At 51.5% G+C, this 12845-nt stretch overlaps 1 protein-coding gene across 1 annotated transcript in view; it reads left to right on the forward strand.

The window, feature by feature from the left end:
- The first annotated feature begins 590 nt into the window (after positions 1 to 590).
- The window catches only part of PSD3 (pleckstrin and Sec7 domain containing 3), a 482251-nt gene continuing 469996 nt past the window's right edge, over positions 591 to 12845 (forward strand). The window contains exon 1 of the mRNA XM_052661313.1: positions 591 to 1304. Coding sequence (XP_052517273.1) covers positions 591 to 1304 — 714 coding nt within the window. The remainder of the gene's footprint in view (positions 1305 to 12845) is intronic.

Raw genomic sequence — 12845 nt, forward strand, 5'->3', positions numbered from 1 at the left:
GTGGGACTCTGGGACTACCCTGGGGAATTCCTGAAAAATCACGGGATTTAAAGAGGAACTTGATGAAGACATCAAAGTTGTTTACAACTGTGCCTCACCGATGCAAGAGAGGTGGATTGAAAGTGAGCTTCTAAGTGTCTTGGAGATTCAACTTTCCATCACACCGGCCCCAGGGTCAGACGTCAAGCAAGAGGTGTCGCTAATATGGAGGTTAGGATAGACAAAGAAAGCAGTAACTTTAGTGTCTTCATTTCAAACACGAGGAGGGGGCCGGATCACAGGACAGAACTCCTCAGACCCCCCAGGCAGAGGGCAGCCCAGTCCCCACCGCCCCTGCCAGCCGGGGTCCCCGCAGCCCCGTCTGTTCTTGCGATGCTGAGAACTGAGTGCAGAGCCCAGACCCGCGGCTGGGTCAGCCCCCTCCACACTCCCTGAAGACCCCCCGGGGCTGAACGTGTGTCCTTTGCTTCCTCAGGGTCAGGCCGTCGTGGAGCCATGAGGCCAGGTCACGCCCGCCCACCGCTGCCGACCTTCGCATCCCTGGAGATCTGAAGCCGCCCGGCGGGACCAAGCCGAGCCCCCCGGAGGCCATGGCCGAGAGGCACCCGCAGACGAAAACATCCTTCCTCTTCGTGCAGCTGCGGGCGCCCCCTGCGCGCGTGCGGCCCGCCCCGGCTCCAGCGCGGACCGCGGCCGCGGGGGGCCCGGAGGAGGGCCGCCCTTTCCCCGGTCCCGGGGCCGGCTCCTCGGCGGGCGGGGCCCTCGGGCCCCCTCCCCGGGCTGGCCCGCCCCCGCCGAGGCCGGGCCGTGGGACCGCGGCGCCAGCTGCCCCCTGTTGCTCGGCTCCCGCGCAGGGCGAGGAGAAAACCCGGGCCCTGGATGCGCGGAGGGGGCGCGCTCGCGGACCCCACGGTCGCAGGCGCTCCCCGGCGCCCGCCTCCGGCGCGCGTGGACGGCGGCAGCCCCGGCCATGCAGACCCCCTAGCCCGGCTCCCGGCATGGCCGACGGCGGCCGCAGCCCCTCGGCGGGCTGGACTCCCTGGCCGGACGGTCCTGCCCGTCCCGGCCCGCAGGCTCGGGACGCCTCGGGGTGCTCCCTTCCGCAGGCCCAGGCTGCCGACGGCGCTCAGAGCCCGGGGTCCCGGCGCGGAGCCGAGGCGTCGGCCCGCAGCCCCGCGCGCCCGCGGAGCACTCAGGGCACGGGCACCCCCGCGCGGGCCAGCCGCGCCAGGCTCTGCAGGCACCGTGCGCCCCTCCAGACCAGCAGGAGCTGCGCCGCCCCGCCTGCCGCCCTGCCTCTCAAGGTAAGAAAGTGTGTGCGGCCGAATGCCTGAGACCCGCGCTCTTCCCAGAGAAGACAAGAGTGGACGAGGCGGCGATGTCCCGCAGGGCCCCCAGCTCCTCGCGCTGGGGTCGCCTGTTCGCTGCGCGCGCCTGGCCCCTTCCCCTTTGCTCCGCCTGCACCAGCAGCTAATTGTGTGGAAGGGGAGAGTGAATAGCTCTTCCCAGGATTCTGCCAGGGAAAGAGCAGGAGAGCTGGGTAGGGATGGGCAACCTTTATGGGGAACCGAAAGGATGGAGGAGGCACACAGGCACTTGTTGAGCCCGCGCCAGCCTTATCCTGGGCGTTTTTGCCTATATCCACTTAGCTGCATAACCTCCTGGAAAAATGCAGGCTCCTATCCCCAACTTCAGATGAAGGAATTGGGAAGTGGCTAGGCAAAAATACTCCTCTTCCTTCCGAAGTGGAAAAGACAGAAGCAAAACCTATTCCCCAGATGGGCATGGAGCCTTGGGGAGGCTTCAGGGCGGGGGCGGGGGTGGGGGTGGGGGTGGGGGTGGGGGATGGTGGAGGTGCCAAGCACCCTCTTTACCTACTGGACCACCTTCCATCCCTGCCCACAGGTGGATGTTTGCCCTGGGCGTCAGCCTCCAGCCCCCCGCTTTCCTTCCCACTGGGAGGAAAGGGTAGCCCAGCATCTCCGCCAGCTCCAGTCCTGGCCAGACCTCCTCTTTGCTATTAGCATTTTATTCTCAGCATCTCCACTCAGCCTCCTCACCAAGCTGGTGTCTGAGCCCATCTTCCCAGCTCCACCCAGCTCAGGTGCCCCAATCCCAGAATGGGTGGACAGAACTGAAGGGTATGCTTTTGCGTTTCCTTTCCTGACAGCATGGACAACTTGCTATACTTTGCACACATACAGGCAGCGAGGCTGAGGGTGAAGAAGAATGTCGAGGGCAGGGGTGGTGGGAATGGGGTGGAGGAGGGGCCCTCCTGTTGGAGTGTGTGGATGGTCCCCGTGGAGGGGGCTCTTGGGGAAGTCACCAGAGAAATGCATGAAAGTCACATCAGGAGGGAACCTCCCCCAAGACTTGGCTTTCATCTGGAGCCCCTGTCTCTCTCCCGTGGGCTTCTAGGGGCTTCTCCTTGCCCCTTTCCTCTTAACAGGCAGCCGGTAGAGTCATGGTGGAAAATCAGGGAGAGGATGAGCTCAAGTTCTCTTTGGAGCGAAACTCTCGGAAGAAGAGAGATGCTAGCGTGCTTCCTTAGGAAACGGTTTACGTTCCATCCTGGTGTGTGTATCAAGCATTTCCTACAGGGATTTAAGAGGAATGACATACCGCTGCGTCAGAGCCCAGGCTCTGAATCCAGGGTCACAGGGAGTTGTTTGTGTGCTTGGAGGCCGCTCTGATGACTTGAGAATTCCTCCTCCCCGCCTTTCTCCTCCATCTTCTGGGTGTAAGAAAGTCCCAGAGCTGCTGCCAGTTCTCTCGGGCGAGGCACTGAGGGAGCTGGTCCAGATGGGTCGGGTTCTGCCTCATCTGCCCCATTTAGCTACGTGTGCTAACGGGCCCCCAGACCTCTGGTCCGTCTAAAGCAAGAATGGCAAGATTCCTGGCTAAAAACTTGGAAACCCCAGGTTCAAGTCCTAACCTTGAGCAAACCACCAGAGCTCTCAGTTTTCCCATCAGAAAACACTGTGGACCCACCTGCCTGGCAGTTGCTGTGGGGCCAGCGAGGGTCTCTCGGTCGCCCTGTCTTAGGGGAGAGAAGGGAAGCAGAGTCCATGGGGCCGGGTAGGGCCAGGAAGCGTGGAGTCAAAGGGGTCAGTGAGGGACTCCAGGGTCAGGGGACAAAGCAGGGCTAAACTTAGCCTCGACCGAGCCGGTCACATGATGTGATACTCTGTGCCCCAGGGAAGATGTGAAGTGTGAGTCACTCAGTCGTGCCCCACTCTGTGCGACCCCATGGGATTCTCTAGTCCCGAATACTGGAGTGGGTTGCCGTTTCCTCCTCCAGGGGATCTTCCCGACTCAGGGATCATACCCGGATCTCCTGCATTATGGACAGATTATTTATCATCTGAACAACCAGGGAAGCCCAGAAGTCAGCCTTCAGAACCCCAAGTCCTTCAGATGCTTGGGGCTGTTACCAGCCAAGTGACTCTGCCTGGTCTTGGTGTTAGAGAAGGGAAGAGTCAGAAGAGTGAGGTCTCCACCTGCCCCGCCCTGGGCGCGTGAACACGCCCTTGGGTCTGACAGATTAGTGCCTGAGCACTGCCCAGTCTGAATGCGTTGGAATTTAGCTATTCAGGTCACAGCAAAGTGGCAGCAGACTTCTTGTGAACCATCAGTTGAGAGGCCTTTCATTCGGTACATACATAGAAATGTGACTAATTACTCTATTTATTGGGAATTCCCTGGTGGTCCTGTGGTTAGGACTCTGTGCTTCCAGTGCAGGGGACATGGGTTCGATCCCTGGTTGGGGAACTAAGATTCCCGTATGTTGCGTGACATAGTCAAAAAAAAACCAAACAAACAAACAAAAAGACTTACTACATGTATTAAAGCGAAATGTTGCTTATATGGGAGCAAAAATCTTTTCCTACATGTGTGTCATAGGATGGAGGTCCTGGTATCAAGCAGACAAGTCTAGATCCTAAGCGTCGTTTCTTCCTTACTGCGCTCTAAATAGCCCATTCTTCCCTGGTGGCGCTAGTGATAAAGAACCCGCCTGCCAAGGCCGGAAACATAACAGATGTGGGTTCAATCCCTCGATTGGGAAGATCCCTGGAGGAGGGCATGGCAACCCGCTCCAGTATTCTTGCCTGGGGAATCCTGTGGACAGAGGAGCCTGGCATGCTATCGTCCATAGGGCTGCAGAGTCGGACACGACTGAAGCGACTTAGAAAGCATTCTTTCATTGTTGAAACAAACGGAGTCCAGAGTGAGGAATTCTCATCCTGAGTCCAGAGTGAGGGACTCCTGTCCTCCCATCCCTGCTGACTTACATCTTTTCAAGGAGTGGCGGCAGCACCCAAATCACTTAGTTCTTCATTCAAACCATGACTGGGCTTCAGTAAAAACGACTACAGTGCTCTGTGCCCCAAGGAGGGCTTCCAGAACATGGTCCCCTCTGATCAGAACCTCGCAACACTGAGGTTGTACTTTATCACTGTACCCACTTCGTGGATGAGGAGACAGAGGCTTGAGCATGGTCAGTGACCCAAGGCCAGGAAACAGAAGTGATGGGGACAGAGTTCCTGGGGTCCCCGTGGAGGTTGGAGTCCCGCTCTCCTTGCCTTCCTGGGCAGACAGCCCACCGCCCCTGGGACTGGGGGGTCTGGACTCACTCCTGGGGCTTGGGGGAAGGGGCCTCTGGATCCTCAGGTCTAGAGACCTGGCCTTGCCGACATGTGACTCAAGTCTGGGGCTAATGATATAAAGATGCAGAAAACAGACACAATTCGAACGAAAAGGGGAAAAAAACTTTCTCTACAATCATTTTGGGGATTTTTCATGCTGCTGTTGTGTTTTACTAAGTCTTCCTATCTTACCTATTTTATGCTTTGAGATAATAATGACTTTTGGTGTGTAGGTGACGTTAGAAAATTGGTAGTAAATAATATTAAAAAATCTGCCCCCAAATGTCAAACCTCACGCCTACAAACCCCATCTGTAGCTTTAAATTTTCCAGGAAATTTACCTCTTTATTTTGGTTTTCCTCTTTCTCTTCCTCTCCTCTCTCAAAAACAATCAGCTTCTTGAGTTTTCCTCACCAGCCGCTAGGAGTGTTCTGGGTTCAGAAGGGAGGGTGAGAGTGAGCAGGACGGACAGGGTCTCCCCTGGGGCTGGGGGTCAGGGCCTGGGAAACGGGGGACAGTCATTCCCTGAGGTGCTGAGGGCAAGGGGGAGGGGTTCCATTTATACACAGCAGGCTGGAAAGAATAGCTCTAACCCTCTGTGTCTCGCCTTGAAACAAAACCGGGGTCTGAAATATGTCTGTAAAGTATATTACATTTTTGATCGAGAGTTATTATCTAGAGCAAAGGTCCCGGGCACTGAGATTTGGGGAGTGAAATGAAGCTCTGGTTCTGCCAACCAACTAGCTAAGCACGCTGACGACTCACTAAGCAAAGCTAGCCTACCCCGTTTGACCCCTGAGGCCTTTCCAGCTCTGACCTTCTAGGATAAGTATGAATCGTCAGATCCAGAAAGGGAATGAGGTAAAAGGATGAAACTAATCTAATTTCTCCTCGTCTCTAAAGGTTATTCTGTTAAAGGGCTTCACGGCAGGGAAGCTACATGCAGTGGGCTTGTACGTCTCGGGCGATGCGGAATTTCAGCCAGGGCTTGGGACCCTCTCTACAGGATCCGCAGTTCACGATCAGCTGAATGAATGAAACCTGGGAGCAGGGTTAACACCCAGTGATAGAGTCAGCGCCTTCTTTGGGCATTAACACAAATCCCCCGCAAAATTTAGGGCCACGGTTATTTGCCGCCTCTCCCCTAAAGACGAATGTTTCTTTCTCTGACCGGATGCAAGTTGAATGAAACTCCCTTCTGAAGTTGAATACTGACCCCCAGGTATACCTCACTCCCAGGAGGAGTCATTGATCTCATCTGGAGTTAATGTTTAATTCCTCAAGCCTGTTTGACTTTTTTGGCCTGTTGTGAGTTTAGAAACTGTTCTGCACACAGAATGATAAAAGTCTAGATAATCCTATCTTTATAGTCATCATTCTTGGTGAGCAATTTAGAATTTTTTTTAAAAGAAGCTAGAACAAAGAGAGAGCTCACACAAATGCCATATAGTAATTTGAACAGTGATGTAGATAAATGTGCAGTGGGGTCCCTTTTAAAGGGGGATTTTAGTGTTTAGAAGACTGCGCTGATTGAAATCAAAAGCTTATCTTTGGTCTATTTTACCCTGCATGGCTGTTGACATAGATGCCTTGATTTCTTATTTGGATAAACAAAGCCTGAGATAGCAGAATAGGTTTCAGCTCTGTTTCATCTTGTGGTTTGCCTCCACGTTCCCATGACAACCTCCTCTCACTCTTTTTCTCTCTTACCCCTCCCCTTTGACGTTCGCACAGACGTCCTGTGGTCAGTGTGCGGGGCCCCTCTCGTGGAACCACACCCTCTTCTGCACTTTGATGGGAGAAGAGGGCAGAGAGCACGTGGACCACTTGACGTGGTTCCCTCCAAGACGTGGAGGGAAGATTTGCAGTGGGAGCTGGGGCCCAGGGTCTGGTTCAAATTAGCGAAGTGATTTGGCTCACATTAGCTAAGTAAAGGTGTTCTCTTCAGTCTGGGTCTAAATTCCTGAAACATGAAGAGATCAGACTCTGGTTTCCTACTCTCTAGCTCAGGATTCTAAATTCTTGCCAATCCATTTGCACTCGTGTTTGTGAAAAATCCACCAAAGTATGGGTTTTAATGACACATCTCTATAAGTCTATCGTGTTTAAAAGTCCTTACTGTTGGGAAATTCCTTTGTGGGTAAAATTAGATGCCTCCCCAGTATCCAGAGGATAAAGAGGAGCTAAAAACACATTTTAAAACACTGTACGCCAACATATATCCTATTTTCCAATCTCAAGTGTTAAATTTTTTTTTAATAAAATATTGGTAACACTCATCAAGTATTAGGTTTGGCCTGAGAGTATTTGGAGACAATATTAAATTGAGTTTTGTTTTTTTTTAAATCAAAGTGAAGTCACTCAGTCATGTCCGACTCTTTGTGACCCCATAGACTGTAGCCTATCAGGCTCCTCCATCCATGGAATTTTCTAGGCAAGAGTACTGGAGCAGGTTGCCATTTTCTTCTCCAGGGGATCTTCCCAACCTGGGGATCAAACCCGGCTCTCCCACACTGTAGGCAGAGGCTTTACCGTCTGAGCCCCCAGGGAAGCAGAGGTTGTGTTTTGTTTTCCTCCCATGTTTAAGGGAAATACATTTGCTGAAAGGGATTGTTTGGTGTTTGTAGTCCCATGAGTCAATTACTCAGCAAAGGGAATACTGGAAATGGATTCCAAAATTGAGACCCAGAATGACAAAGAGGCTGGCCCTCGCTCAGCCGGTTGGAATCTGTTCCAGGCATTGCCTCACTGTAACTGCCACGTTTTGTGCCCTTGAACAGAAGTGCTCTATTGCTTGGGGATTAGCTAGGATCCTTGGTTGTGTGTGATAGAAACCCTCAAGGCCACTTCACCCCCGAGGGGGGAATTCATGAGCGGAAGCATCCTTGCCTGCAAGCGTCGGGTGGGTGGACCCGCGTGCAGGTGCAGCTGGGCCTCCGACCCCCCGCCCGAGGGCTCCGGAGGGTCCAGGTGTCTTTGCATCCCACCCGCTGGCCTGTGCCCTCCCTGCCCTCTTCTCTGACTGGCTCTTCCTCCTTATGCACGTCTGCTTCCTCTCCTCCCTACTCCCCGGGGAGGAACACGGTCGCCCGCCATTCCCAGGTGTGTGTCTCCTCTCGTTAAAGACCGGGGTCCTCGGGCCTGCCTCCCTGTCCCCCTGGGCGGAGGCTTCTCAGCCCAGTGCAGGTTGGGGGTTGGTGCCCACCCAGCCTGCTCTGTGGGGGCAGGCCCGAGGCAGCTCGCATGGTGAGGCCAGCTCTACTGAGAGCTCAAGCCTGTCACAGCCCCGTAAACCTGCGGGAGGGAAGGTCCTAGAAACTGACCTGCAGGGAAGGGGGCCGCTGTGGCCAGCCAACCCAGTAGGTGACAGACACTCTCAGGGAGTCTCACCTACAACTTCTAGTCACTGCTTTGTGTAGGTGTCCTACTTGAGCCCTCTCAGATTTTAGGGAAGCCAGTTCTTATAGCTTTTAGAGAGATTTTTTAAAAAGAAACCCTGAAGTGAAAGTGTGAAGTGAAAGTGTTAGTTGCTCAGTGGTGTCCAACTCTTTTGTGACCCCATGGACTGTAGCCCGCCAGGCTTCTCTGCCCGTGGAATTCTCCAGGCGAGAATACCGGAGTGGGTTGCCATGACCTCCTCCAGGGGATCTTCCCCACCCGGGGATCAAACCTGCCTCTCCTGCAGGAGATCCTGCCTTGGCAGGTGGGTTCTTTACCCCTGTGCCCCTTGGGAAGCAAAAGAATCCCTGAAGAAGCAATATATTAGACTCAGATTACTGCCTGATATGGCTTATAAATAGATTTATTTCTCTATAAATCTATTTATAAACCTATGAATATATGCTACTGGGCATAATATGGCAAGTTTTCTCTTTCAAAGGATTTTTTTTCCCCCTTTTTTTCCTTTTCCTTTGGATTTTTTTTTAAAGAATTGTGTACTTCATGTACACGACTGAGTCGTCTACGGCTGCGCTGGGTCTCAGTGAGGTGGGCTCTTCAGTGGTGGAGCACAGGCTGTTGGCGTGCAGGCTCAGTTATTGTGACTCTCAAGCTTAGTTGCTCCGCGGCACGTGGAATCTTCCTGGACAGGAAACTGAACCCGTGTTCCCAGTATCGGCAGCTTCTTAACCACTGGACCTCCAGAGACATCCTCCTTGTAGGTTTCTGGAGATTGTCAGATGCTACGAGATTCATGCAAACCTAAGTCCTCAGGTGAAACCTCCTTAGGTGAGGTTAGCAGGGTTCCTTAGCCCTTCAGGTTCCATGTGTGATTCGACGTCGCAGCAACTCCTGGATGCCCACAGAATCTGAGAAGCAAGGACAGTGCGGAGAAGTATGGCTCCTTGAGCTGAACTGTATCTGAAGAGCTCCCACTCCCCGGGGCCCCCACCCCGGGGCGCCGAGGCCTGCCTGGCGAGGAAGGTCGCTTCCCTTGGTTCCAAAGGAATCAGCAGCTGTGGCTCCTTTCTGGCTGCCCTTCGTGTTGTGCACATTTCCTGTGATTATTTTTCAGTCGACTTTAACTTTTCGGAATCTAACTTTCAATTTTCAGGATGTGTGATTTTGCATTAACCTTTCAATTACCAGTTCCAGCAGATTATGAGCTAAAAAGCCCCAGGGCCCTATTCAAGCACTTACCCTGTTCTGTCATTTGAAAATTCCATTTTATCTGCAGGGAGCTTGGTTACCCTTCACTGAGTTCTCAGTCTGACTATATGACAAAGTAACAATTAAAATGTCACCCCATCCATCCCATGCCCTAAGCAGAGCGATCTCACTTAGTCTTTGTCCGTAAAGGATTTACTGTGCCTGACAACCAGAGCATGATGAAGAATCTGCCTGCAATGAAGGAGACCCAGATTCGATCTCTGGGTCTGAAATATCCCCCTGGAGAAGGGAATGGCAACCACTCCAGTATTCTTGCCTGGAGAATCCCATGGACAGAGGAGCCTGGAGGGCTACAGTCCATGGGGTCAAAAAGAGTCAGACAGGACTAAGTGACTATCACTTTCACTTCCACAATTAGAACATACAAAATGAAACTATTGGTGAAACTAAATTAGTGATCAAGAATCAGTTCCAGGAAAATATAAGTAAGTGGCAAGATGAAGAAAAGATCAGGTCGAGGTCAGGAAAAGAACCCAAAAGAACATGCCACAATGGCAGAGAGAGCGCCATGTTCGAAAGTCACGTTTGATCGTGTGACTTTGTAGCTGCTCAGCTGCACCGTTATAACGGTGGGAAGGGATGGGGAGGGAGGGGGGAGGAAGAGGTCCTCTAACATGTTCCACAGAAATCAATTCTCTTAGAAAACCAAATTTCGCTTGGCCTTTAAAATAGCACTTGGGACAAAAATTTTTTGAGGATCACTTAACATTTCCTGTTTCCTTAGACACATGTACGTGTGTACAACGTAATCAATTTCCTTGATACCTTGGGCGGTCACCGTGACAGCAGTACTGCTTGCTGGCAGCTGCAGATCTGTGAGATCATTTGCTTCTATACATGATGCCCCAGATCTGCTGGCTGAGTTCTCTTTGCTTTTCAGTAATGCTTCCGTTTCTTCCATGCTGGCCTATCCCTTCTTGGTGCTGTTAGCATCTACCTCTAATATAGGGCTTCCCTAATAGCTCAGCTGGTAAAGAATCCGCCTGCAGTGCAGGTGACCCGGTTTGATTCTTGGGTCGGGAAGATCTCTTGGATAAGGGTTAGGCTACCCACTCCAGTATTCTTGGGCTTCCCTGGTGGCTCAGATGGTAAAGAATCTGCCTGCAATGTGGGAGACCTGGGTTCGACCCCTGGGTTGGGAAGATCTCCTGGAGGAGGGCATGGCAATCTACTCCAGTATTCTTGCCTGGAGAATCCCCATGGACAGAAGGGCCAGGTGGGCTACAGTCCATGGCGTCTCAAAGAGCTGGGCATGACTGAGTGACTAAGTACTGCTCAGCACCTCTATTATACTTCTTTTGATCCACCAGAGGCAGGAAACTAGACAGCAAATGTTTAAATTGTAAGGCACATTTGTTAATTGTGTAAAGTAAAAGTAAAAAGACTATGTGAAGGGTTCAGTGGCTTATCTGACAGAAAATCTTGCAAGTTTCAAAAAGGGTTTTTTTTTCCTCTGAATTTTGTGCGTTCAGAGATGAAACTGTTGTAGTCACACTGAAAGTGAAAATGAAAGTCTCTCAGTCATATCTGACTCTTTATGACCCCATAGACTATACGGTCCACGGGATTCTCCAGGCCAGAATACTGGAGTGGGGAGCCTTTCCCTTCTCCAGGGGATCTTCCCAACCCAGGGTTCAAACCCAGGTCTCCCACATTGCAGGTGGATTCTTTACCAGCTGAGCCACAAGGGACGCTATGGATGGATAAAGTTGCTGGACAAATAACTTCTGGATTCACTTTTTCAGTAAATATGTCTTGACCACCAGCTACAGGGCAGGCACTGTTCCAGGCAGTGAGTAGAGAAGGTGCTTGCTCCTACAGGGAATGGTAAACAAGCAAACAATACGCAAGCATAGGATTTCAGATCATCACAAGTACTTGGAAGAAACTATAACAGAAGGGGTGGTGAGAGGAGGGTGCACGAATGAATGATGAGAGAAGGTGACCTCAGAGTTAAGCCCTGAGTGACAGGCAGGAGGCCACGTGGGGAGAACAGGGAGGGAAAGTTCTAGACAGGGTTAGCAGAAGAGTCTTGTGTACCTATGGTAAAGAACCCACCTGCCAATGCAGGAGACATAAGAGAAGCAGGTTCAGCCCCTGGGTTGGGAAGATCCCCTGGAGGAGGGCATGGCAACCCACTCCAGTATTCTTGCCTGGGGACTCCAGTGGACAGAGGAGCCTGGTGGGTTACAGTCCACGGGTTGCAAAGAGCTGGACACAACTGAAGCAATTTAGCATCCACCCTGTGTATTTTGGGGGCCATCAGGGGCATAAGTTACTGGGGAACTTACTCAGAGCCATAGGTAGGCAGGGCCAGAGCACACAGGGCCTCTAACTTCTCAATAAGGAGTTTGAATTTTATTCTAAATACAGTGGGAGACATTGGTGAGTTTTAAGCAGAAAAGAAACACAGCAATTAAGGGAAGCCTGTGTGTGTTTATGAAGAGAGCTCCCTACTGTTACTATGTGGGTTATAAGATTGAATGCCCCTATTTCCCACTTCCTAATCTTGTCAAAGAAGCCTTGAGGGCACACAGCTTAACTCCCTCTGAACACTGGGGGCTCTGTATTTTTTTTCAAAGTCCATTAGTTCTGAACTATAGAGGTTTGATGAGGTCCTGGGGACTTCAGTGGAGAAAGGTCCAGTTCCTCAAGGATTTGAGATTTCCCCAAAGGACGTTGCCTTCTAATGGTAGACAGAAGAGCAGATCTTTCCCATATTTGTAACCTCAGAAAGTTAAACTTGTTCTAGTGCGTAGTGTTTAGGATTTAGATAGATACTCCCCTTTTTTGACTATTATAACATGTGTTGCACATAGTTGGTGCTCCCTAAGCATTTCTCAACTTTGAAGTTATGACAAAACCACACTAAGCGAGCTTCTCTTTGACCAGTTCTTTCTCTTCTTTCCTTACGCGATCTTGTTCCTCCCATTCACATTTGCAGGCAGTGAACTGTGGGGTGTCCACGCCAATGACTCAGCAAGCAAGGGCTGGTTGTCGACGCTGGAATCAACCCAAAGTAGAATAAAATTTCAAACTATCTCCGGGGTCATAAATTTAGCATAGTGGTGTTTTTATGAAAATGTATTTATCTTGTGACTTGGACTAATATTTAAGGAGTTCTTGGGTGGGCCCATAGCCAAAGAATTACAGTAATATTTCTGGCTGAGCTTGGTGACCTAGTTTTCTGAATCTATTTTGTGAGTAATGACCACCCCCCCCCCCCCCCCCCCCCCACCGACAGTAGCAGTAACTGTTCTCCTCAAGAACTAGGTTTACTCCATGCTTTAAATAACCTCTAATATTTTCAACTCAAATAAGTCAATCTACTTTTCAGGCCATTTTAGAAGCTCATGGCAGCTTTTTCCCCTTCTCATCCTGTCTGTTTTAATAAGTGACAAGATGAGAACTGTCCTCACAGTTCTCTGCAAACTGCGCTCCAGCCACCTCTGTGCTTTTTGTGAGCCACTGAGGATCGGCCGCCTTTGTTTATTGCGTCAACTCGTTCCTAGCCTCTAGAGCCCTTTGAGG

Source organism: Budorcas taxicolor, chromosome 24 (genome assembly GCF_023091745.1).
Source record: "Budorcas taxicolor isolate Tak-1 chromosome 24, Takin1.1, whole genome shotgun sequence".
Classification (NCBI taxonomy): domain Eukaryota; kingdom Metazoa; phylum Chordata; class Mammalia; order Artiodactyla; family Bovidae; genus Budorcas; species Budorcas taxicolor.